We start from the raw sequence: 27,211 nt of genomic DNA, 5'->3' as shown, positions 1-27,211 counted from the left end.
TGAGTTGAAAACCAAAGAAAACTTTAGCTGACACAAAATCATTAGAGACTTCTAAGACAAAAAAGTTTGAAAAGAAGCAGTATCTTATTTACATACAAGCAGATACATTCTCCTATATATGTTTTATTTAGATTACTTCCACTGTAAGAATGTTAAAAGTTCAATAATGTGTGAGTCTGGAATTTTGCTATTATTTTCTTCGAGCATGCTGTTCAAGGTAAAGACATGATTTGATTCATAGTGGGAGGTAGTTTATTTATGCAATGTGCAATCAGCATGCCTTATTAAGCAGGATCAGGTAATACCCTGAAGAAATCAGAATATGAATAGAATACACAATTGACTTAATTTGCATTAGGGGCATTCTGAGCCATATTCTTCAGAAACATTAAATATGTGAAGAAATAAATTGGAACCTCTAAAAAATTGTTTAATTAAAAATAGTTAAAGCCAGATTGTTATGTCAACTTTTACTCACTTGGTTTGATGAAAATTATTTAATTGGACATTTAACTTTAAAAGTTCAACATTTATCTATTTTTTTAATACCCTGTACTTGTGTGTATATGAAAATAAATAGGTGAGGGAGATTGAGGTACAAACTTTCAATTACAAAATACATGAGTCAAAGGTAAGAAATGTACAGTGTAAGGAATAGAGTCAATAATTATGTAACAATAATATCTTTGTATGGTGACAGCAACTAGACTTATCATGGTGATCATTTTGAAATATATAGACACAGCAAATCACTACTTTGTATACCAGGACCTAATGGAGTATTGCAAGTCAATTATACTTCAAAATCAAAGAAGTAAACAAAACTCATAGAAAAAGAGGTCAGATTTGTAGCTACCATAAATGGGAGTGAGGAGGTGGAATTGGATGAAGGTAGCCTAAAGTTATAAACTTCCAGTCATAAATGAGAACTAAGGATATAAAGTACAACATGATAAATATGCTTAATACTGTTGTACATCATATATATGAAAGTTGTTAAAAGAATAAATCCTAAGAGTTCTTATCACAAGAAAATTTTTTTAAAATTCTTTACTGTTGTATCTACATGAGATGACAGATGTTCACTAAACTTATTGTGGCAATTATTTCATGATGTATGTAAATAAAATCATCACAGAATGAATGCTGAGCCAAGGTAGAGAAACAATTTAAAGGGAAAATCAAAATAATATGGAAACCAACTACACATGATGGGCAAAGGTGGGTGAAGGTCAAAGATGACTGCTCTTGAAATTCAAGGTTACACAGAAGATGGTAATAAGATTCTCTAAAATGAACAGGGGAAATCTACACATTTGGGAGAGACAAAGATGACCTCCATCTTGGACATATTTAACATGGAGTAAGAGAGTACTTCCAAGTGGATTTGTCCCCTTGAACTTGAGTTCAATTACATGATAAGAACCACAGGCGTTAATTCAGTCATCTTTAATCATCATTGCTTCAGATGATCAAAAGGGATAAAGGAGAAGAGAGTAAAATAAGACCATAGGAGAATGACTTAATTTGGGGGGTGGAAGAAAGAAAACAGCAGATCAGAGAGAAAGGAGAACTCTGGGAAGGGATAAGAGAGGGTAGATTTAGGTGGAGGGACACGTGTTCCTGAGAGCCCTCCTGAGAGATGGGGAGAAACAAAGGGAGAGAAAGAATCGGAGGGGGCTGCTCCTGCTGCTCGATCCCAGTGTACACAGGCCCCCAGGATCCCGAGCTTCTGCCACTTTCCAGGATCTAACATGGTTGAGCCGCAAAGCTGATATTTTAAAGAGAAAAGACAAAACGTGGTATGAAAATACATGAAATAATGTCCTTAATGACTTTAGCCAAAATCCATGAGAGAAATGACAGGTCCATAGTACCCGTGGCCTAGTACATGCACAGGCTCCAATTAGCCTTATTTTTTCCCTTCCCTTTTAAACAACTCCAACTATTTTCTTCCTGAACTCATTCCTTGTCTGTGGTGCAGCGCAATCCCAAACCCCTCCTAGACTTTTACCCAGGGTGGATCGAACATGTGCGGTGTCCCAAATTTATAGATAATTCATTACATCTGCGAGTACTTTGTACAGGACAGCCTTCACCTTCGGCTGTGACCTCACCTGGTTAAACTCTTACTGTGCTTCTGGCTCAGACCTGGGGCAAAAGCTGGCAAAACAGAACATAATCCTTCCTGCTTCCTCTCCTTTTGCCTGTGTATCCACAAGGTTCGGTGAACTGTAGTAGCCTTTTACATTAATTTATAACTAAATTAGACACAGGTTCCTCCTGAACTTAAGACTGAGTGGTAAAGAAATGGGAACAGAAATGGCACATTAACTGAAGCAAAATATGTAATTTTGCTACTTATCAGGTCAGAAGGATGAAATAAAAATAATCACAAAATATTTGGACTATGGTCCAAATATTTGGCACCAGAAAAAAAGTATGATTTTATATATATATATATATATATTCAATTCCTAGACAAAGTTTACTTTTAATATGTACCATATGTTAATTAAACCATACAAATCAACATGGCTATAGCCCTAGACCCTGGAATTAGCTAGCCTGAACCTACCTTAGGAAAAAATATAACAACATTTCAAAGCACCTAGTTGAATACTTCTGACAACATATACATGTCTTATTGGCAAAGGGTCAAAGAGAGAAATATTAGTAATATTTCTATCCAATATTTCATATTACATAAATTATATGAAATTACACAAATTATACCAAAGTTATATTTCTTATGTCTTAGATACATATTATAGTCATTTTTATCTCACATTAATAGTTTATAGATTATTTAATTCCTTAATTTCAATAATCTTTTACCTGTAAATGTCAAAATAATAGTAAAGCCAACTAAATATTTTTCAGTAACCACTTTTGATTGAGGTAATATTACTTTGCTCATTTAGAAGCACTAGCAACAGTGCTGTGAGTTTCAAAGTACAAATTTGATTTTGTTTTTAGGTAACCGTGAGGTACAAATTCCATGAGTTTGTACATTTAAAATCTTTTTTATTCTAACGTCTTCTACTCCTCTAATAATGGTATAAACTGAGAAGGAACAATTTCTCCTCCAAAACTAAACAAAATAAAAACTGAAAAACTGGTTGATTAAAAAAAAGAAGAAGTTCATTGCCAAAAATGATTGTTAACCCATGTCAAGTTTCAACAAATTAAACAAATGCTCAGATTAATATTATTTCAAAGGGAGAACTAGTGGCAGACCCCACTAAAACTAACGGGGTATTCCTATCCTCATTGAGCAGGGCTTTCTAGCTGAGATACTTATATTTTAAAAATATACAACAGATATGTATATAGTGCCCTAATCTGTGCCAACTGAGTGTTGCCCTGTGTCCCTGGGATAATTGACAGGGCGTCTTCCCTCTGGGTCTCAGAGTCTCTGATTCTGAGTCAGAGGGTTTTATGGCCAAGCTGCCACAGCAGATTTCTATTTTAACTAAAAGTTCACTCACCAGTTCTGTGCTGTGCTTAGACGCTCAGTCATGTCTGACTCTTTGCAACACTATGGATTGCAGCCCGCCAGGCTCCTCTTGTCCATGGGGATTCTCCAGGCAAGAATACTGGAGTAAGTTGTCATGTCCTCCTCCAGGGGATCTTCCCAATCCAGGAATCGAACCCAGGTCTCCCCTCATTGCAGGCAGATTTTTTACCATCTGAGCTACCACGGAAGCCCCCTGTCACCAAAGGTCACCTTTTAAATTGCAAGTCCTTAAGACATTAGCTGGTGAGGTCCTCAGAAGTGACCTGGGAACCATTAAACTCACTGTGAATCTTGAGCTGTTTTCTTCTCTGCTTCTCTTCCTTCTCTGCCCTTTTCTGTGGAGCTGTAAGGACTAGACCTAGAGCTATAAAAGCCATCTCTCTCTCTCTCTCTCTAGTTCTCACACACGTTTTTTGTTGTTTTTTTTTTTCCTTTTTGACTTCTGGTGGTAGAGGAATAGGTTATCTATTATCTATCAACCACTATTGCATGGTTTCATTTAAGCAGCTCTTTCTTGGACTTGGTATAACCAATAATTCACTTAATTTAATCCTCAGTAAGATATGTATTCTATTTTATGTTGCTTTCATGGTATTAACCATAATTCCACTCTTGTAATAGTCTTGTTTTCAATGTTTTGTATAAACACATATGTTGATCTTTTCTTGAGAATTCTATGAAATTTAAATGCACACTTCTTTATTTTTTTTTATTTATTTATTTATTTATTTTTAAAATTTATTTATTTATTTATTTTTTCAGTGGGTTTTGTCATGCATTGACACGAACCAGCAATAGATTGCACACTTCTTTAAATATAGAAAAACTTGAGCTTTTGAAACATATTTCACCCTGTTTTGAAAAGAAGTCTAACTATATTCAATACCCTATGACAAACCATAATGAAAAATAATATATATATGTATAACTGAATCACTTTGCTTCACAGCAAAAATTAATGCAACATTGTAAATCAACTATCCTACAATAAAATACATTTTTAAAAAAAGGGGTCTAATGATATTTCATCATCTGTAAGAATCTGGAAGGTTGCATAATTCTTGTTAGTTCAACAAGTTTTGTTTGTTTGATCTTCGTTTTGGTGTTCTAGTGGAAGTGGAACAAAATTATGGAAGTATAGGCACCAAATTGTATCCCTATTGCAAGCTTCTTGTTAAAGTTCTAAATATATTAGCATTTCAAGTGTAAGCATTAACACTTCTAATAACTTTTAATACTTGAATTGCATGGCTTTTTCTTTTTTTCAGTTGTCTGTCATCTACACCCAGACTTATATTCAGTACTTCTAAGAAGATCAAATGTTTGGCTTCTGTCACTACAAATTCTTCCAGTGACATCTAAGCAATGAAAGTAACTTTGCAGGGCATACTAGTTTTCATACTAAGCTTCCCAGGTGGTTCTATTAGTAAAGAATCCCCCTGCCAATGCAGGATACATAAAAGATGCTGATTTGATTCCCTGGTCAAGAAGATACCCTGGAGGTGGAAATGGCAACCTACTCCAGTACTCTTGCTGTAAAATCCCATGGACAGAGGAACCTGGAAGACTACTGTCCATAGGGTCCCAAAGAGTCAGACACAACTGTAGTGACTTAGCACATCACTAGTTTTCAAATTGATTAATTTAAGTTGGTTTGTAATTTCAAATTGTTATTAGGTACTAATAATGAAAGACATGGAAACCACTCCAGTATTCTTGTCTGGGAAATCCCATGGAGAGAGGAGCATGGTGGGCTACAGTTCATGCAGTCTCAAAGAGCTGGATATGACTGAAGTAACTTATCACACAAGCACACAGAGTTTTTAAAAATCTGAAAGAATCATGGAAGTTTGGAGTTAGAGAAGAAAAAAAGAGCAGGAAGACAGGGAATGTTGAAATGGGAGAATTTCAAGTAGATGGCCCTTCATGTAAAGGAGAAAAACTTGAATACTGGAAGAGAAAAGTGACATGTCCAATGTCAAAAAAATGGTCCAAAGGTGAGCCCTATATCAGAGATTTTATTCTTGCTGATACAAAGAAATGGGGAATACATAAAACAGAAATAAATTAATCTAATGTAAAAACTGACAGCTTAGTTACCTGGCATACTTATTCTTGGCGATTCAAAGTCATATTTATTTATGAATTTGGTGACAACTGGACATACAGTGTTCTGCTTTTTCAGTTGAAACATTTCAGTTTTTGAATTTTGCCAACCAGATCAGATTTTGCCAACCAGTGGACCAGATCAGAAAGGGAGGGAGAATTGGGGTTCCATCAAATTTAGAAGGAATGAAACCAAGCTAGGTAACTAAACTATGAACTCATTTAATAAACAAATGGAAAATGGTTATTACGTGCTAGCCACTCAGCTAGGCAAAAGCCAGACATGGTCCTGTCCCCAGTTTGACACATAAGTTTAGAGAATACAAGAAATTTGTTACAGATGGCAGCTGTAGAATGATAAGGTTTAATGGGACTGCCATTTTCAAAGCTCTGAATATATCTCTCACTTCTGTACTCGGGACCATGTCAGAGTTAGTTGCATTTATTGGATGTATAACCATAAGGTGTGGTGAAATAATAGCATATAAAAACTTACACTCTCACCAGTATATTTCAAATGACAATTACATTGGAGCCTTGCTAGACTTTGATCCCTGGGCTCCACACTACTGTGTGCTTAGTCGTTTGGTTGTGTCTGACTCTTTGTGACCCCATGGACTACAGCCCGCCAGGGTCCTCTGTCCGTGGGGATTCTCCAAGCAAGAATACTGGAGTGTGTTGCCTCTTCCAGAGATCTTTACAACCCAGGTATCAAACCCAGGTCTCTAGCATTGCAGGCAGATTCTTTACCAACGGAGCCACCAGGAAAGCCCATGCTAGGTGACACCTAAATCTATGAATTGTCCTGATGTCTATCATTAGTTCTTCAGTAAACTTAGAGGATAAACGTGATTGACAATGGACTTCACATCCAGTATTCTTGTCTGGAGAATCCCATGGACGGAGGAGCCTGGTGGGCTACAGTCCACGGGGTTGCAAAGAGTTGGACACGACTGAGCGACTTCACTTTCACATCCTATTATATAATGTTATAGCAAAATCTAATGATTTAATGTTTAATACATGATAGCTAGTTTCTAGAAAAGCCTAGATATGGTATAACTATTTGTCCTTACTTTTATTTTCATAACTATATATATATATATATATATTTATGTACTTTTATTGCTGTAATTCAATTCAGATATTTTCAGGAAAAAATAAGCATCATCTCAAAAAGAAATGGGATTCCCCAGTAAGGAAAGAGTTAACAGCTTATCTGCAGGGATCTTATCTCTATCATGTGATAGAATCACCACAAACCCAGGCCAGGTACTGTGTTTTATGGTATCTGGTTTGAACAGTTTTTTTTTTTTTTTTAAATGAGAGTTAACAATCTCATCTCTTTCAGCATATAAACTGTCTAAAACCAAAGCTCCTTAAGAGCTGTGAGCTTTTAATGTGCATTAATTATAATCATCACTAAGTTTGCTTTCTTTTTTTGGTGTATTCAAAAACTCTTTTGCAATCCTGTTATTGTTTCTTATTTAATCACTGTCATTCACTCATTCATTAAATAAATATCTTTGAGTGCCTACTATATATGACCCAAACATCACTCTAGGTACTTAGGATTCAATAATGTACAAAACAGAATAAAAATTATTGCCTTCAGGGAACTCCTATTTTTATTAGGATGACATATGGATAACCATAATTTTAAAGCAAAATATATAGCATGCTAATGAGAAAAACAATTAATGACAAAATAAAGTGCAAAGGAAAAGCAGGGAGTTCTTGGTTTTGTCAGAAAAGTGGGGATTGCAACCTTAAACCAGATGGCCAAAGAAGCTAACATGAACAAATGGCATTGAGCTAGATATCTAAAAGACATGATGGAGAAAACCATATGGAAATGTCTTTCTAGCAGAGGAAATAGTTAGAGCAAAGGTAGGTATTCCAGGATGTGAAAAGCATAGTATGTGAACAAGGGGGAAGTAAAGTCAGAAATGAACAGGGGGAAAGGGGAAAGACCCTGATTCTTTATATAACAGTGTAGGACTGTCCTACACTGGTATGTATCACGAGAGCAATTCTGTTAAAAATGACTTATGTATGTAAAATAATAACTGAAATTTAAGTTACTAATAAAATGAATGGATTATCTGCCAGGAAGCTGGAAGCCTGCTTATGAGAGAGAACAGAACTAGGAACCAGAGAATCTCAGACATGAGAATGAATGTAGGAGAGGAGTTCAGGGAGAGAAAAAGTTTAAAGAGAAGGCATCAGTGAACAGAAGTTCAACACGGGATTCTTCAGGTGAAGACAGAGAAGAAGAACTGCTGCTGCTGCAAAGTCGCTTCAGTCGTGTCCAACTCTGTGCGATCCCACAGATGGCAGCTCACCAGGCTCCTCTGTCCAAGGGATTCTCCAGGCAAGAACACTGGAGTGGGCTGCCATTTCCTTCTCCAATGCATGCATGCAAGCTAAGTCGCTTCAGTCGTGTCCAACTCTGTGTGACCCCATGGACAGCAGCCCACCAGGCTCCTCTGTCCACGGGATTCTCCAGGCAAGAATACTGGAGTGGGTTGCCATTCCTCTGCGAGATGAAGAACTAGGCATCCAACATCTAAGAGTTCAAGTAAAAATAATCTGCAGTCCACCCCTCACAGGCACAGTGGAAGAAACATGAATGATCCCCCTGAAGTAGGTTTAGCAGCTGGTGCTCTCTTATAAATTTTGTAAGTTCAAATAATAGCCCCAAACCTATGCTATTAATAACTAGGTATTCCGTGGCGGTGGTGGTGGAGGAGACAAGACAGGGGAAAAACAAAATAAGGAGGTTATATACACAGTAAAAACCACCCCAGATTAGAGAGGCATCGTTTAGATTCCATGAACTAGAGTCTGTATACTTTATCAGAGAAAATGTTAGTAACATGAATTACATATCTATATAGTTTTAACTTTTAAAAACCATTTCAGGTCTGATAGAATCTGACTAAAGCTCTTCAGCTGTTGGATGGGGCAAATACAAACTAAGGATTCACCAGCGAGGTGAAAGGTCCCTCTGTCTGCTGAGCCTGGGCCCATGCAGATGTGGTCCTAACCTCGAGCCTTGCCTCTCTGGTAAAGAAGCTGCAGCCTTTCCAAGTGCCTGGGTGGACCCTGAAGGAGAGGAGCGGCAGGAAAGGGTGGGAGGTTCGGTGGACTGGAGCCAGAAGTGCAACCACCCCGCCAAGCAGCTGAAACAGGGAAACCAGGGGCGCTGGGAGGAAGTGGATCCGGGCAGGCATAGACGAAGAATGAGGGCAAGAGTCTCCCAGGTCCGGGCTCTTACAGACGGTAAAGAAGCTGGGGGAGGCCATCTAAACCCCTGCCTTGGCAGGGTTTGCTATAGGGAAGCAGGGTCAGAGTCGGGACAAGGGGAAAGGACAAAGGATCAAGCCCGCGGTGGGATGGGCAGACAGACGTCCCTTACTCTTTAGATTTATCCGATCCGTGCGCGGAGTTGATACGATGCACCTCTTTCTTCCTGGCTTGTTTGGTGGTCATGGCAGAGGTAGCCCCAGGCAGGAGCTGAGCTCTGAGCTCTGAGCCGCCTCTGCCGCCCTGGCTGCGCGTCTGCCGTTGCTAGGAGACGGCCAGTGCGCGTCCTGCAGCCGCGGTGCTGGTGCTGGTCAGGTTTTAGCTGGGGCGGCCCTAGCAAAGGCAGCTCTAAGGTTGCAGAGGGACTGCGAGCGCCTAAGAGCTCAGGTCTCCCCTGGAGCAGGTTGGAGTCGGAAGCATATCTAGTGGATTTGAAGACATATACTATAAAAGTCTTCCAGGTGGCGCTAGTGATAAAGAACCATTCTGCCAATGCAGGAGACAAGAGACCAGGGTTCCATCCCTGGGTGGGGAAGATCCCCTGGAGGAGGAAACAGTAACCCACTCCAGTATTCTTGTCTGGGAAATCCCATGGACAGAGGGTCCTAGTAGGCTACAGTCCATGGGGTGCCCAAGAGTGGGACACGACTGAAGCGACTTAGCACACACTGTGCAAATCCCTTCCCCAGGTCTTTTCTTTTTTTTTTTAACCAGGAGAAAAACAGAAGTTTAATAGCATGGATACCTCCTGTATATATGGAAGTTAACAAGGAAACTGAGTCACTCTGTTAAATGTCCAAAGCCATCACCTTAAATGCCATCTTCAGACACAAACAAAAGACCTGGGGGTGGGGGGAGAGGGAAGTCAGTTATGGCAGGCTATCACGCAAAACACAGTAAAGAAGGGTATGGTTGTTTGCAGATTGAAGTCAGGACTTGTCCGTTGATAAGAGTTACTTGAGATTTAATCATCTGCTTATTTCTGGTGGGAAAAGGGACAGCCCTTAAATATGGAGATTTCTCTATTGTAAATGTCCTTCACAAAAAGACAGTTACTATTTAGCTTTCCAAGATTCCTTTTTAAAAAAAAACATTAGACTGAAACAATCTTTATGCCAGAGAGTCATATTTTGGAGTGGCATATTCTGCTTGCCTTAACATAGATGTACCCCACTTTGCTTGTATATTCATCTATTGAAGGATATCCTGATTAGCTCAGGTTTTCAGCTACTATGAATACTGCTGCTGTGCATAATTGTATCCTTGCTTGAATTTGGAAATAGATTTTGAAGCAGTTGACTAAATAACGAGAGCGTGATTATTGGATCCCATAGTTTAGCTGTAGAAAAAACTGCCCAGCTGTCTTACAAAGTGGTTGTGCATGTACACCACCAGCAGTGAGGGGGCTTCCTGTCATTTCTCACCCTCCAGCAGTTGGTACTGCCCCACATCTGGAGGTCTGGAGTCCTAATAGGTGTGGTGTGACATCTCATGTTTTTAATTTGTAATTCCCTAGTAGTGTTGAAGAAGAAAATCTATAATTTTACATAACCTCCTTCTCCTTTTGCCTCTGGAACTCAGCTTTCCCCTTGCAAAGTCTAGATCACGTAGGTCATCTAGTCTCAGAAAGCGGGGACTTGCAATACTAGTGTTGTAACCCCACGTTCCAGGAAACAGACTCACTCAGAAGGACAATCAGATAGTGCGGTGCAGTTTGTACACCGGCGGGCCCAAGGCAGAGTCTCCTCTTAGCCAAGGACCCCGAACAGTTTTCGTGAAAACCTTATATACCCTAAGCATACGTACTCAAACCCACCTCCCCAAATTCTCTGAAACTAGTCTGGACAAAGGAAAAGAAGGATACAATCAAAGCTAACCCGTGATTCATATGCCTTAAGCCTAGGTGGTTAACAGTGGACAATTATCAATAGGCCTGTGGTCACACCCTAATAAGCATAATAGAATGCATGATTCTATTTGGTTACACAGATAATTAGGGTATTCTTTTAGGCAATGGAGAGTCTAACTGTGGGCTCTGGGGCTCTTCCATTGGGGGGGGCGGGTCTGGTTTTCCCATTGGTATGTTGTTTCCATAGATACTGGGCATATAGCTCAAAGTCCACAGTCTGGCCCAAGATGGAGTCCTGCTTTCAGGATGGAGCCTGTTCTGTCTGTTTCCTCCTTCATTCCCCCCACTTGATGCTCTTAACTCATAGTATGAGCGTCACTCATAGGGATATATTGCACCCTGGCTCTCCAACTGCCAATTTGGGAGAACGACACCAACCTTTGGGTTACAAAGTTCATAATACATTGTAAAATGCAGGGTCCACAAAGCAGAACTATCAAGGCAACTGTAACAATGGTAAATATAGTTTTCTGCCAATCACACTTCACCCAAGATAGAACCGAAGTCCAGAAAGGAATGTTTTCATTTGACATTGCTTTTACCTGGTTTTCATGTCATCTAAGGCAGCTGATACATTGCCAGATAAATCAGGAATATATATACAACATTCAACCTTGATTATAGCACAGGTCCCTCCTTGAGCAGCTGTGAGCATGTCCCAAGGCATTCTATTTTGAATTACCGCTTCTTCTCTCATTTGGATTTGTTCTTCATTTAAGGCTTGGATGGTTTTCGCACTATCTAGGAGGGCCTGTTTTGTGAAATTAGTCAAGGCTTCTACTTTAATCATAATATCTGTTGTCCCTATAGAAGGTATGAATAAGGCAGCAATATACTCATACCATTGAAACGCAGACCTTGTCCACCTAGCATGTAAATAAGGTAGATTTACTGGGCCTTGTTGTAGGTTAGGCTTTACGCTGCCATGAGCAAAAGCGAATCCCAGTGTGCAGTGGCTTACCCAGCCAATTGGTAACTAAGGCCAAAGGTTAGGCCCACAAAGCCACTGGGTTCTGTTGGGCACCATCCAGCAGATTCCAGGGTTATATTTCCAATCAGAGCCTGGCCAATGGATGGACTGGTTGGGGTGGTATGTGACCTCGAATGTTCATTTACATTGTTCAGGGAATAGGTACCCATATATTTTAGTTCTTTTGGGTCTAATGGATAGTCACCAAACCCTACCCTTTGTTCTTTGTGTTCCCAGCATATAGCAGAGTAATTAATTGACCCTTTTCTGGGGTCTTTCAGAAATATTCATCCCAGACTTGGGGATGAATCACTTAACATACCTAGAGGCCTGTCCTCCCTTGCTGGTCAGGGAGCCTTTTTCCTTTTTGTTCTTTAAATATGAGGTATAGGCTTCTGTTACTCCTATGAAACTAGTATTTGCATCAAATGTAACCCCATGACCCGAGTCTATTGACTGTAGGTCTGGCTTACACCAGGAGAGCAGAGAGAGATTATGACTGACAAGAGAAAGGAAGTCTGTTTTTGTCATCTCAGATAAGAGCAGAGTGGTTTAAAATCTTGGCGGAGCGGTGACACCCGCCAAGGAAGTCCATCCACCACAGACAGAGGCATAGCCCCATATACCCAGCAGTTGGAGGTGTTGTGGAAGTCCACGTAGGAATGTGCCCATGAGATGAAAACATTGTCCTGAGTTGAAATGGAAGTTAAATTCAAAATCACGTTGATGAGGCCAAGCAGCAGCAGTTGATTATGTGGCTTCATCCTGAAGGGGCTCGTCCAGGATCTTCTTTTCCTTCTTCTTCTTATGGATGATCTTAGTCTCTCAAGGGTCAGTGGGGTCCCTCTGGCAGCCCACTCAGCGTTTTCTGGGTCTGCGTAGTATGCTGTCTTCACCCTCATGTGGTGGATCCAGGGAGTGACACCTGCAATTTTAACTGCTAACGTGAAAGGTCCCGGTGTTGAGAAGCAGAATCCTTCCAGAAGGGCAAGGTGCCTTCTCCCCTCTAGAAGATTCAAGCTGCAAGGACTCGGAGTAGTCCCAAATGGGACTTGTCTCCTTAAAGTGAGTTTCCTGGCCAATGCACCAAATGTTTTAGCCACATGTTCCGGGAAACAAACTCACTCAGAAGGACAATGCAGATAGTGGAGTGCAGTTTATTACACTGGCAGGCCCAAGGCAGAGTCTCCTCTTAGCCAAGGACTCCAACCAGTTTTTTTTCCCCAGGTCTTTTCTCCTTTGTACAAGTTTCTCTACTAATAATTAAGGAGACATTATGGACACAGTGAATTTGTCAATGGCTCAATCAAGGTTTCAGTAATGAATACAGTGGGTTCAGGGGGATCTCTGCAGGGGAGGCAAGATCATGATCTTGGTCACTTAAGGTTTGATAATGATGATGTCTGTGATTAAATAAGTTGGGGGTCTGGGTTGTTCACATGAAAGAATAAATCCAGGTCATAGAATGGAGTGACCTTTGACACTTTACTTGAGAAGACCCAAACTGAAGTAAACCAAGACCAATTAATCCTCTGGCTTAGTGGTCATTCAGTCCTGTTGATATTTATAGTTATCTTGCCTTGGGCAAGTTCTTCCGTTTAAGCCTCCAGTTTACTTACTTGTACTTAACCTGAGTTTCCCTCATAGCTCAGTTGATAAAGAATCTGCCTGCAACTCAGGAGACCTAGGTTCGATCCCTGGGTCAGGAAGATCCCCTGGAGGAGGAAATGGCAACCCACTCCAGTAGTCTGGCCTAGAGAATCCAATAGAAATAGGAGCCTGGGAGACTACAGTCAATGGGGTTGCAAGAGTCCAAGAGTTGGACACGACTTAGTGACTAAACCACCACCATATTTTCAGGCACTGATTTACTTACCTGTAAACACGAGATGCTAATACCTAACACAAGTCTCTTATGGGGTAAATGAGATGTATTTAAAATGCTTAGCACACAATGAAAGCACAGAAAATAGGGGCTTCTGCTTCAAAGTGTCTTCAAAGACCAGGCAGATAACATGAATGAATGAAGCTGAGAAATGCTTAGACTGGGAACATTTTTAAGGGCATTAAAATAAAACCAAATATTACTCTGGCCTAATATAATCTCAGTTTAGAGAGATTTAGCCATCCACAGGCCTGAGGTTTAGAGCCCCTCATATTAGACAGCCTCTTCCATTAGCCTAGAGATAATTGTGTGTGTGTGTGTGTTTAGTTGCTCAGTCATGTACAACTCTTTGAGACCCCATGGACTGTAGCCTGCCAGGCTACTCAGTCCATGGGGATTCTCCAGGCAAGAATCCTGGAGTGAGTTGCCATGCCCTCCTTGGGGGATCTTCCCAACCCATGTACTGAACCCAGGTCTCCCGCATTGCAGGAGGATTCTTTACTGTCTGAGCCATCTTGCTGCTGCTGCTGCTAAGTTACTTCAGTCATGTCCAACTCTGTGCGACCCCATCCCTGGGATTCTCCAGGCAAGAGCACTGGAGTGGGTTGCCATTTCCTTCTCCAATGCATAAAAGTGAAAAGTGAAAGTGAAGTCGCTCAGTCATGTCTGACTCTTCGCAACCCCATGGACTACAGCCTACCAGGCTCCTTTGTCCATGGGATGAGCCATCTTACCCACCTTTAAATAAAGACATTCCCTCTGTTCTTGGAACTGTTCATTGGCCCAGCTCTACAGGAGAGAAGCAGGTTCCTGAAAAGCAAATCTTTCAACTGCTCTGAGGAATTAATGCCTAGACTTCTTCATTCAGCGTGACTTTTGCTTTGTCAGACTGTGTTAGTCTTATTGGGGTTTACATAAGTGACAATCAGACAGCAACCTCTTTATATTCTATCTGCAAGGTAAATGACTTCTATCAGCTCTGCTAATATTATGACTGCAGAAATGCCCTACGAACAGTTGTATGTGTGAAGAGAATGAAGACATCTTGAGCACTCTGCCTCATTTATCACAGGGCTGAGATTTCCAGAGAACTCTCCTGAATGAAAGTAAAGGATTAAGCTTCATGAAAATAGTATTTTAATACTAAATCTGATTAGTGTCATCTGTGCAAAGCCATAAGCATATACGAAGACTATTGGGTAAAAATAGCACAGTTTTAAGCAACTAACCCATGGATGGGCGAATTTCCTCTTGAGCAAGGGCCATCCCCGAAGCCATAGTTAATTGCTGCAAGATGCCAAGGCCATTATAGAAGAGTCTGTCCTTCAGTTGGAAATCAGATGATCTGCAGCCCACACATGTTCTACAGATGAAAAACCCCAAACCAAGAGAAGAGCAAATGTCCTGCAAAAAGGTGCTTGGCTTCTTGGTAGCAGAATTTGAACAAGAGTAAATAAATGGAGGAGCCCTGGTTTAAGCCAAACATATCATTACTCCACCCAGAGACTGTTTTCTTATCTTTTGTGTGTGTGTGGATTAGTCACTCAGTCCTGTCCGACTCTTTGCCACCCCATGACTGTAGTCTGCCAAGCTCCTCTCTCCATGGGATTCTCCAGGCAAGAATACTGGAGTAGGTAGCCATTCCCTACTCCAGGGGATCTTCCCAACTCAGGGATCAAACTTGGGTCTCCCCCATTTCAGGCACTCTTTATCATCTGAGTCACCAGGGAAGCCTTTTCCTATCTATTAAATTAGGATAAAAATAAAGGAGTTGATATCAGGATGGAATGAGATAATAGAAATCTGTTTTTAAAGTATAAAGTCATGCTTTAATTCTTTGTCCAACATTCTTTCTCTTTTATAATATTATGTACGCAGCATGCGAAAAAGGAATTTCTCTTTTTTTCTGAAGCCAAACTCTGGTCAGGTCATGATTTTAAGAGGCAAATATGCTCCTCTATAAATCGTAAGATGGTGTTTGTAAGTGCCAGTGCAAAAAGAACAATTAGTCCTACATATATCTTTTTTGCAAACTCATATTCTTTTTTTTTTTTTTTGCAAACCCATATTCTTATGTGCAGATGGTAATCATGGTCAGTGTCATTTTGAAATGTTACTAATACCTGTGATTTATTGAGTTCCTGTGACTTGCCAGGCTTAGGGAGGGGAGCTAGCACCTTAGAGTATAGACAGTGGACACAGACCTGAATTTAAATACTGACTCTTATTAGTTGACTTGCCCTGGATAAGTCATTTAAATTCCCTGAATCCCATTTTCTTCATTTGCGAAAAGGAAAGAGTGACACTTCCCTGAAATGTTGTGCTTGGACCATCATCAAGGCTCAAGTCATGACAGGTAACACTTCCCTTACTTCCCAGGTAAGGACAATGAAGTGCAGAGAACTAAAGGGACTTTGCCTCTGACACAGGGCCAGCGGCAGAGCAGGACTGGCCTGCCTCCATGTCGCTGGCCTCTGGAATCCTCTGACCAACAGGCTATGGTCTTTCAGAGAGGCTCCCGAAAACAGCAAATCCAGACTGCCCTGCAGCTCAGCTTCGGGCTTTCCAAGTTCTCCTGCTGTTTTTTAACAACTTTCAAGAAACAGGCCTTGTATTGCATTAGAGCTACCCTTTCTTCAGTCTGTATTTAACTTTTTGAGAAAGAGTTACAACTTCAGACAATAGTGACCCTGGCTCCATAGGGAAGTGGTTAGAAATACTCACTTCCTCTTGCCCGCGGAAACAGACCAAGCGGGGGTCCCTCTTTGGACTGCATGGGGAAGTGAGTTTCAGTAACCACTTCTCTACCCGGCACTGGGAGCCCCAGATGACAGGAACTGAGCGGGGAGAGTGGCCGCTTTTCTGGTTCTTAGAGCTGTAGCTTTGGGCAGCTTCCCACTTGGTCCCACGGCCACGGGGCGTGACGTAGAGGGTGCTGGTCGGCCACCGCTTTGCAGTTAGGTCAGTTATCAGCTTGCTCACCTTTAGCCAAATCAATGAGGAAGCATACATTCTACCTGTCCTGCTTGGGGCTCAGGTTAACTGCTCTTTCAACGTTGTGTCCTTCAGTAATCTCTTTTCCTTAGAAATCAGTATCCTTCTCCTTTATTTTCCACAGAGCTTTATTTGTTTATTTAAAAAAAAAAATCCAATCATGTTGCACCTCAGTTTTATCATTACTTAGGCCCTGGCCCTTCTCATTTATAAACTATAAGCATACTTAGAATTTGGTGAACCAAACTCACTTCAAACTCTGCAAACCTCTGCAACACTCCATAATCAGAGCTTAACATTTATTGAGCACTGACTATATGTTTGGCACTGTACAAAACTGTAGTTCTATAATAAAACCCACTTAATTACTGTAAATACCCTAGGGATGTGCTAGTATTACACCCTCTCTTTTGTAAATAAGAAAACAAGCAGAGGTTAAATTAAATTAATAAGTATCAGGGAGCATTCAGGCCCAAGCAAGCTGGTGCCATATCCACGCTTTTTATAACCACATTATTATGCTTCAGACTCCCTCAGTAGTTGCAACCCTATGAAGTGTTGCTATCAGCCCATTTTGTAGAGAAGGAACACAAGTTTTAGAAAGCTCAACACCTTGCCCCAAGTCCAAAGCACACAGAGGGTGGAGCTGGAATGTAAAGGTGAACAGTCTGGTTTCAGAGTGCACGCTTTTGTTTTATTTCATTTCACTTCATTTCATTTATTGTTGTAAGCAAGCAATACAAAATCTATGTATCTAATAATTCTTTTGGTGCATAACATAGTGTTGCTGGGTTCCTGACATTGTACAGGAGGCAGTGATCAAGACCATTTCCAAGAAAAATAAATGTAAAAAGATTGTCTGAGGAGGCCTTACAAATAGCTGAGAAAAGAAGAGAAGCTAAAGGCAAAGTAGAAAAGAAAAGATATACCCATTAGAATGCAGAGTTCCAAAGAATAGCAAGGAGAGATAAAAAATCTTTCCTCAGTGATCAGTGCAAAGAAATAGAGGAAAACAATAGGATGGGAAAGACTAGAGATCTCTTCAAGATAATTAGAGATGTCAGGCTTTATTGAGCCCATCTTTGCATGAAAGATGGGCTCAATAAAGGATAGAAATGGTATGGACCTAACAAAAGCAGAAAATATTAAGAAGAGGGGGCAAGAATACATAGAAGAGCTATACAAAAAAGATCTTCACAACCCAGATAACCACGGTGGTGTGATCATTCACCTACAGCCAGACATCCTGGAATGTGAAGTCAAGTGGGCCTTAGGAAGCATCACTACAAACAAAGCTAGTGGAGGTGATGGAATTCCAGATGAGCTATTTCAAGTCCTAAAAGATGATGCTGTGAAAGTGCTGCACTCAATATGCCAGCAAATTTGGAAAACTCAGCAGCTGCCACAGGACTGGAAAAGGTCCGTTTTTATTCCAATCCCAAAGAAAGGCAATGCCAAAGAATGCTCAAACTACTGCACAATTGCACTCATCTCACGCGCTAGCAAAGTAATGCTCAAAATTCTCCAAGCCAGGCTTCAACAGTATGTGAGCTATGAACTTCCAGATGTTCAAGCTGGTTTTAGAAAAGGCAGAGGAACCAGAGATCAAATTGCCAACATCTGTTGGATCATCAAAAAAGCAAGAGAGTTCCAGAAAAACATCTGCTGCTGCTGCTGCTGTCCCTTCAGTCGTGTCTGACTCTGTGCAACCCCATAGACGGCAGCCCACCAGGCTTCTCTGTCCATGGGATTCTCTAGGCAAGAATACTGGAGTGGGTTGCCATTTCCTTCTCCAAGAAAAACATCTTCTTCTGCTTTATTGACTACACCAAAGCCTTTGTGTGGATCACCACAAACTGTGGAAAATTCTAAAAGAGATGAGAATATTAGACCAGTTTATCTGCCTCCTGAGAAATCTGTATGCAGGTCAAGAAGCAACAGTTAGAAGCAGATATGGAACAACAAACTGGTGCCATATTGGGAAAGGAGTATGTCAAGGCTGTATACTGTCACCCTGCTTATTTAACTTATATGCAGAGTACATCATGAGAAATGTCAGGCTGGATGAAGCACAAGCTGGAATCAAGATTACCAGGAGAAACATCAATAACCTCAGATATGCAGATGACACCACCCTTTGGCAGAAAGTGAAGAGGAACTAAAGAGCCTCTTGAGGAAAGAGGAGAGTGAAAAAGTTGGCTTAAACTCAACATTCAAAAAACTAATATCATGGCATTCAGTCCCATGACTTCATGGCAAATAGATGGGGAAACAGCGAGAGACTTTATTTTGGGGGGCTCCAAAATCACTGCAGATGGTGATTGCAGCCATGAAATTAAAAGACGTTTACTCTTTGGAAGAAAAGCTATGACCAATCTAGACAGCATATTCAAAAGCAGAAACATTATTTTGTCAACAAAGGTCCGTCTAGTCAAAGCTATGATTTTTCCAGTAGTCATGTATGGATGTGCAAGTTGGACTATAAAGAAAGCTGAATGCTGAAGAACTGATGCTTTTGAACTGTGGTGTTGGAGAAGACTCTTGAGAGTCCCTTGGACTGCAAGGAGATCAGTCAATCTTCAAGGAAATCAGTCCTAAATATTCATTGGAAGAACTGATGCTGAAGCTGAAACTCCAATCCTTTGGCCACCTGATGGGAAGAACTGACTCATTGGAAAAGATCCTGATGCTGGGAAAGATTGAAGGTGGGAGGAGAAGGGGATGACAGAGGATGAGATGGTTGGATGGCATCACTGACTTGATGGACATGAGTTTGAGCAAGCTCTGGGAATTGGTGATAGACAGAGAAGCCTGGCGTGCTGCAGTCCATAGGGTCGCAAAGAGTTAGACACGACTGAGCGACTGAACTGAACTGAATGGCTTAGTGGTAAAGAATCCACCTGACAATGCACTAGACAGGGGTTCAACCCCTGGGTCGGGAAGATCCCTGGAGAAGGAATGGCAACCCACTCCAGGATTCTTGCCTGGAGAATTCCATGGACAGAGGAACCTGGTGGGCTACAGTCCACGGGGTTGTGAAACAGTGAGACATGACTGAGGGACTAAACAGCAATTGTAGGCCCCATGTTGAATAGCAGATTTCTAGAGCTTCTTCATCTTATTTAACTGAAACTTTTTACCTGTGTAAGCTCTCAAGGTGGGTGTTACACTGTCTGCTTTAAACAGAACAAGTACAGAACATTCTGTACTACATGCCCTTGAAAAAATTGCTATAAATTGCAACTTAGATTCAGTTTTGAACCCTAACATCCAGTTTCTTTAAAGCCCACTAGTTCTGGAGGACTCGGAACTGGCAGATATGAAACCAGTTGTCCCTTCCAGAGAAAGCCTCATTATTTAGGACAAACCTTAACATATAGTTTTGATTGTCTTTCAAAGGAAATTCTGAACAGAGATTCTTAACAAAAGTGGGATAATAAGGAAAGATATTTTCCTGAAACTAGCTGAAAAACAATTTTCATTTCAATAAGTTGTTTAAATAAGAAACAACAGTTTTTCTGACTGTAAAAAAGAAGAATTCATTAGGATGCAAACTGACCTGCATTAATATGAGGCGGCAATCACCTATGGAGGTGGTGGTTCTCAGACTGGACTGAGACATTTCCTCCCCAACCAGAGAAAGCTCCTCACTCAGGGCATCCTGCATCTCAGTGGTGTGTATAAGGAGCGGGATATATGGGACAACTCTGACAGATCTTTTTCTCTTTAGAGCTCCCTCATTATTGGCAGAGACGTCTCTCACAATAGCATTGCAGTTCAACCTCTGCTGCCCAATTCTTCTTGCCTTACCCTCTGAGACAGGCTTCTGAGAACCCTTACTAATAAACATCATGCACATAAGTCTCAGAGTGTGGGTCTGTTTCCTGGGAACTCGCCTACAACAGTCAGTAGCAGATATGACTGTAGGAAGCAGACTCTAGAATGAGATATGGGAAGCCTTCTGCTTCCAAACAAGATGAAGGAACAGGGAGTGAATTTACATTCTCACAGGCAACAGCCAATACTGAATAAAATATATGAGGACATTGACTTTGGGGCAATGAATCAGTGATCCCAGAGATGAAAAACATACAAAGGTGAGCTTTTCAGAAATAAACCATGCTTTTATGGACAAAGGAGGCAAGAATATACAATGGAGAAAAAGATAGTCTCTTTAATAAGTGATGCTGGGACAACTGGACAGCTACAACTAAAATAATGAAATTAGGATGTTCTCTAATACATATACAAAAAAAACTCAAAATGGAATAAAGACCTACATATAAGCCTGGAAACCATAAAATTCCTAGAGGAAAACATAGGCAGAACAGTCTTTGACATAAATCATAGCAATAATTTTTTTAATCTTTGTTCAAAAACAAAGGAAATAAAAGCAAAAATAAACAAACGGGACCTAATTAAACTTAGAAGCTTTTGCACAGCAAAGGAAAGCATCAACAAAATGAAAAGAACAACCTACCCAATGGCATAAAATACTTATGATATGACTGGTAAGGAATGAATATCTAAAATATATAAACAGCTCATACAACTTAATATCAAAAAGCAAACAACCAAATTAAAAATGAATAAACATTTTTCCAAAGAGGACATGCAGATGGCCAATAGGCACATGAAAAGGTGCTCAGCATTGCTCTTCAGGGAAACCAAATATAAACCACCATATCATTTATACCTGTCAGAAAGGCTTCAATGAAAAAGAACAGAAATAACAAATGTTGGCAAGGATTTGGAAAAAAGGGAGCCCTCTTGCACTGGTGGTGGGAATATAAATTGGAACAGATGCTAAGGAAAACAGTATGGGGGTTTCTCAAAAAACTAAAATAGAACTACCATATGATCCAGTAATTTCACTCCTGGGTATATATCTGAAAAAAAAAAAAAGACCACTAATTCAAAGAGTTGCATGCACACCAATGTTAATAGCAGTATTATTTACAATTGCTAAGATATGGAAATGACCTAAGTCTCTATCAACAGATGAATGGATAAAATGTGGTGTGTGTATATTTATCTATCATCTATCTATCTATCTGTCATCTATGTATCTCTCTCTATCTGCACACACGTGCTGGAATACTGCTCAGTCATAAAAGGGATGAAAATGTGCCATTTGCAGCAACATGAATGGACTTGGAGGGTATTATGCTACATGAAATAATTCAGAAAAACTCAGATGCTCTATGATATCACTCATATATGAAATCTAAAAAAATACAGCAAACTAGTGAATATAACAAAAAAGAAACAGATTTAGATATAGAGAACAAATTTAGTGGTTACCAGGGGGAGAGGATGGGAGGTCAATATAGAGGTAGACGATTAAGAGGTACAAACTACTATGAATAAAGTAAGCTACATGGATATAATACACAACAGGAAAAATATAGTCAATAATTTATAATAGCTATAGACATAGCATAAACTTGACAAATTGTGAATCACAATATTGTACACCTGTAATTTATATAATGGGACTTCTCTGGTGGCTCAGCAGTAAAGAATCAGCCTGCCAATGCAGGAGACTCAGGTTCGATCCCTGGGTTGGGAACATCCCCTGGAGGAGGAAATAGCAACCCACTCTAGGATTCTTGCCCGGGAAATCCCATAGACAGAAGCCTGGCAGGCTACAATCTAAGGGGATGCAAAAGAGTCAGACATGACTTAGCGACTAAACAACACAATTTATGTAATATTGTAAATCAACTATACTTCAGTTAAACAGACAACAAAAAGACGGGCTTTATAACTGTCTCAGCTCACTGTGAGGGCCTGGCACAGGGTGAGGAGCCCACGCAGAGCCCGATGGTGTCCCTGGTTTGGGCAGATGGAGCTGGAATCCAGGCGCGCTAGCAGGCTAAAGCTTCTAGATGAGAGTCTGTCAAGGAGAGAGCAGGGCAGAGAGGAGAGCCTGGGAATGGGTCCTCGGTGTCTGTCAGAGTGCCGGTCTGATCAGCTGGAGCACAGGTGGAACTGCCCCGAGGCATGCAAAGAACCCTGTGAAAGGTTTAGAAGGAGCCTGAGCTCACATGGGGCCTGTTCCCACCAGCATGACTGCAAAGACCTTAGAATTCACTGGAGGTGGAATATGGAGTTTTGTTCCCTCAACAGTGGTGAAAATTTCACCCTCAACAAAACTCCCCGCTGTTCCCCCCTAATAAAACTTAAAAGCAAGATCTGAAATGATCAAACTATTTCCAAGGAGGTTAACAGCTTCCTTGAACAAATTTAAGACTATTTTAGGAGTGCAAAAATAACCAGGACCCAACAGGTAAAATTCAAAAAGATTGGAATCCAATAAAATTTACTGAGCATAAAAAAAGAAGCAGGAAAATATGTCCCATTAAAAGGAGAAAAAAAAAATCAACCAATTGAAAATGACTCAGAATAAAACATGGATGATAGAATTAGCAGACAGGACATTGAAATAGCTGTCGTCATAGTGTACCACATGTTCAAGAAGCTAAAGAAAGATTAACTATGTTAATTTCTTCTTAAGAACACCTAAAACTGCACATTCGATGTCTATGTTGAAAAAAATCCACTGACTGGGATGAATGGCAGATTAGAGATTGCAGAACAGATCAGTTCATCTGAAGACACAGCAACAGAAACAGTTCAACATGAAACAGAGGGAAAAAAAGAATAGAATCTCAGGGATCTGTGGAACATAGATCATAGGCTAACACACATGCAGCTAGCACATGTGTGTGTGTGCTAAGTTGCTTCAGTCATGTCCAACTTTGTAACTCTGTGGTCTAGCCCTCCAGGTTCCTCTGTCCATGGGATTCTCCAGGCACGAATCCTGGAGTGGGTTGGCATGCCCTCCTCCAGGGGATCTTCCTGACCCGGGGTTAAACCAGCGTCTCTTATGTATCCTGAATTGGCAGGCAGATTCTTTACCACCAGGGCAACCTGTGAAGCCCCACATGAGACTCGAGTCCCTGAATAAATGAGCAAGGAGGGCAGGGGTGGGGGGTTGGGAGAAGAAGATCCAGAAAACATTAGATGGGAAAATAATGATGAGAATTTTTCCAAATTTTGTCAAAGCTGTAAATCTCAGAAACTCAATAAACTCTACTGCAAACAAACAAACCAACCAAAAAATCATGGAGAAAACTACACCCAGGGATACCATAACAAAGTTAATTAAAATCACTGTTCAAAGGAAGATCTTGAAATGGAACTTCATGGCTGAGCAGCAGGTAATGTGGAGCCCATCACTGGTGAGGGCTGGAGCACTGGCAGCTCCTATGTGGGACTGCAATGCAATCGCTCAACTTCGACTTGCATTAACTAGGGGAGGATAATAGTGGAAGAGAATGCACCAACAGATATGTCTCAGGCCTATGGGAGGTCCAGGGAAATACTACTTAGAAAGACTAAGAAACTGGATAGCTTTTGCCATCTTAAAACTATTACATATAGTTACAATAACTGTTTTAAGTTATTGTTTAATTTATTATTAATTTATTATTTAATTTATTATTAAATTTGGCATCTATGTCATATGAATGTCATATATATATCTAGGACAAGTCCAGTTGACCTAATTTTGTTTTTCCTCCTAATGGGATATATTTTTTATTTGTTGTGTTTTTATTATCATATTGTGAATTCTACTTTGTTTGGTGCTGGTAATGTATTCTCTGAAACAATGATTTGAATAATGACTTGAAACTAATTGTGTTTATTTTGAGGTTTAGCTTACCTGGACATTTCATTTTATGCATTGGGTAATGGCAACCCACTCCAATATACTTGCCTGGGAAATCCCATGGGTAGAGAAGCCTGGTGGGGTATGGTCCATGGGGTCACAAAGAGTCAGACACAACTTAGGGACTTAATAACAATAACAAATTTCTAAATATATGAAGAAAAATTGGTTCCTGCCCCTGAAAAACTAATAATCTTGTGGGGTGAATAAAAACTGGAATGATATTTATAAGACAATGCAATGAATTCTACACAAAAGGTGTGAATCAAGCATGGAGGCAACCCTGAGTGAGGATATCCAAGAGGATGTCCTTAGGAAGTTCTTCTGGAAACACGTATCTAGCTGAGGTCAAGACCACGTGGACTCAGGCAAAGGACAGGTAGCTGGTGATAGGGGTGGAGTGACAATTGAGACCTGGATCATGGAGCAGCCCCGGGCGACACACTGCAGTAAGAAGTTCTGGATACTGAGAGATGATGCTTTGAGGGGCCTAAGAGTGAAAGAGTAGGATAAACATCTCCATTTTCTCACTTGTGTGAAGAAATGCCACCACAGTAATATAGTAAATATTAATATTTACTATAAATATTATCATATATAAATATTGCTATAAATATTTACTAATATTAATATTAAATATAACATATAGTAAAATATTCTAATGACTGGATTAAAAAGATGTGGCATGTATATATATACACACAACACAGCACATAGACACATACATACACACAAAGGACTATCACTCGGCCCTGAGAAAAAGAAATCTTGCCATTTGCAGTAATGAGGATGGACTTTATTTCACTTATACTAAGTAAAATAAGTCAGACAGAGAAACAAATACTGCATGATATCACTGATGTGTGAAATCTAAAAAAATAGTATGAATGAATGTATATGCAAAACAGAAACAGACTCACAGATATAGAAAACAAGCTTGCTGTTACCAAGGAGAAGAGAGAATGGGGAAGGGACAAATTAGGGGTATGAGATTAACAAATACTATGTGTGAAATAGATAAGCAGCAAGGCTGTATTGTATGTATATATTGTGTATAGCAAGAGGATTATAGCTACTATCTTACAATACTTTATAATGGAGTATAATCTTCAAGGATAGTTAATCACTATGCTGTACATCTGAAACTAATGTAATATTGTAAATCAACTATACTTTAATAAAAATAAAATATAATATTCTGTATAAACAGTATTATGTGAGTTTATGGACATGTAGACTTGCATTTCAACCTAGCTCCATGACATCCTAGAAGTATGATGCTAAGCAAGTTATTTAGACTCTCTGAAGTCATTTTACTCATCTAAGCAATGGTTATAAACTGTGAAGACTGATTGAGGTTATTGTGAAGACTGATTGAGATGCATATGCTTCGAGAAACAAAAACAAAGTAAAATAAGCATAATCATTCCATGAAGATTCACTATTTTTCTACATGAAAGTTCTAAAATAACTTGGCAAAAACTATAGTTGCAAAGAAGAGACTAACAGAATTTCATGCTATGATGATTTATAAGGGTTTCAAGTAATTTTTAAAGTTTTTTGGAGGGTAAGAAAATAATTTTGCATAATAAGGAAGTATAATCTTTAAACATGAAAATTAAACAGAAAAAAGTAAGGCTTCCTGATTATAACTAGCTATATTATTCTCCCCCCCAAACCTTCACCTTATATACCTGTTTCAGATAGTTAGAAATCATTTTCTATTTTGACTTAACTGCTAGTAATTCTATACATCTATGAAGTTTGTTGAATTTCCCATACATTTATACATCACATAATCTTATGCATGCTATTTATACAAGAAAAGTTAACACATAGACATATATTTCATTGTTTAAAAATGCACACCTTCAAGTTCACTGGATATGTGATGCAAGGGAAAACTTGAAAATGGATTTTTATTTAAAGGCATTTATTTTGGAATTATGAAAGTGGAAAAACAAGTTTAAAAAGTCTCTAATCCTATCTTCCAAAAGTAACCACTGATTTTTTTTTTTGATGTGTAGAGCCTTCTCGTCATTTACACAACTATTTTATATAATTGAGGCTATATTATTTGATGTTTTGTTCCACTTAGCTATGCTGCCAATACTTCCCATGTCGTTTAATGACTTTCTACATGATAATTTTTAAAGCTGTGTAGTAAGGTATCATATGAATATGTGTCACCATTGTTCAATTGTTGAACTTTCAGGTAATTTCCTGTATTTAATCAACATGAGTAACAGGCTGATGAAATACATTACAGTATAGATTAATAGGGGCTTCCCAGGTAACACTAGTGGTGAAGAGCTCGCTTGCCAGTGCAGGAGATATGAGATGTGTTTTCAGTCCCTGGGTCAGCAAGATCCCTTGGAGAAAGAAATGGCAACCTACTCCAGTATTCTTGTCTGGAGAATGCAATGGATAGAGGACCCCAGATTAATAAGAATGGGAAACTGGAGACTTGGACTCTGGGGCCATGTCTGAGTAGTTTTGGATAAGTTATTTCACTTCCCTGAGTTCCAGTTTCCTCATGTAGAAAACTGTCAGGCTGCACTAGATGAAATTCCAGATCCTCTGTAGTCCTACCATAGACACTGGCACTTCTGGGATTAATGAGCTCTTCGGTGGGGAAGGTCTTGCACATGGTGTGGCCCTGGAGAATGCTGAACAACAAGAAGGTTGTGTAAGGTCTACACTTTATGGTTTGTAGAACTAAAGCAGCAAGAAGTGATTAGTGCACTGGAAAAACATGGGAAAGAAACAAAACATCTCTG

The 27,211-nt window shown here is 39.9% G+C and overlaps 1 protein-coding gene and 1 pseudogene across 1 annotated transcript in view; both read right to left on the bottom strand.

Annotated features, from left to right (window-relative positions):
• ADGB (androglobin) overlaps positions 1-9,214 on the bottom strand; it is a 206,616-nt gene extending 197,402 nt beyond the window's left edge. The window contains exon 1 of the mRNA XM_043457333.1: positions 9,048-9,214. Coding sequence (XP_043313268.1) covers positions 9,048-9,121 — 74 coding nt within the window. The 5' untranslated portion in view covers positions 9,122-9,214. The remainder of the gene's footprint in view (positions 1-9,047) is intronic.
• A 1,904-nt stretch (positions 9,215-11,118) lies between these two features.
• On the bottom strand, positions 11,119-12,923 carry LOC122434142 (annotated as a pseudogene).
• Positions 12,924-27,211: the final 14,288 nt, after the last annotated feature.

This window comes from Cervus canadensis, chromosome 33, assembly GCF_019320065.1.
Source record: "Cervus canadensis isolate Bull #8, Minnesota chromosome 33, ASM1932006v1, whole genome shotgun sequence".
Lineage (NCBI taxonomy): Eukaryota > Metazoa > Chordata > Mammalia > Artiodactyla > Cervidae > Cervus > Cervus canadensis.
Note: the sequence above shows the minus strand (reverse complement) of the source record. Positions and strands in the feature narration are given on the sequence as shown.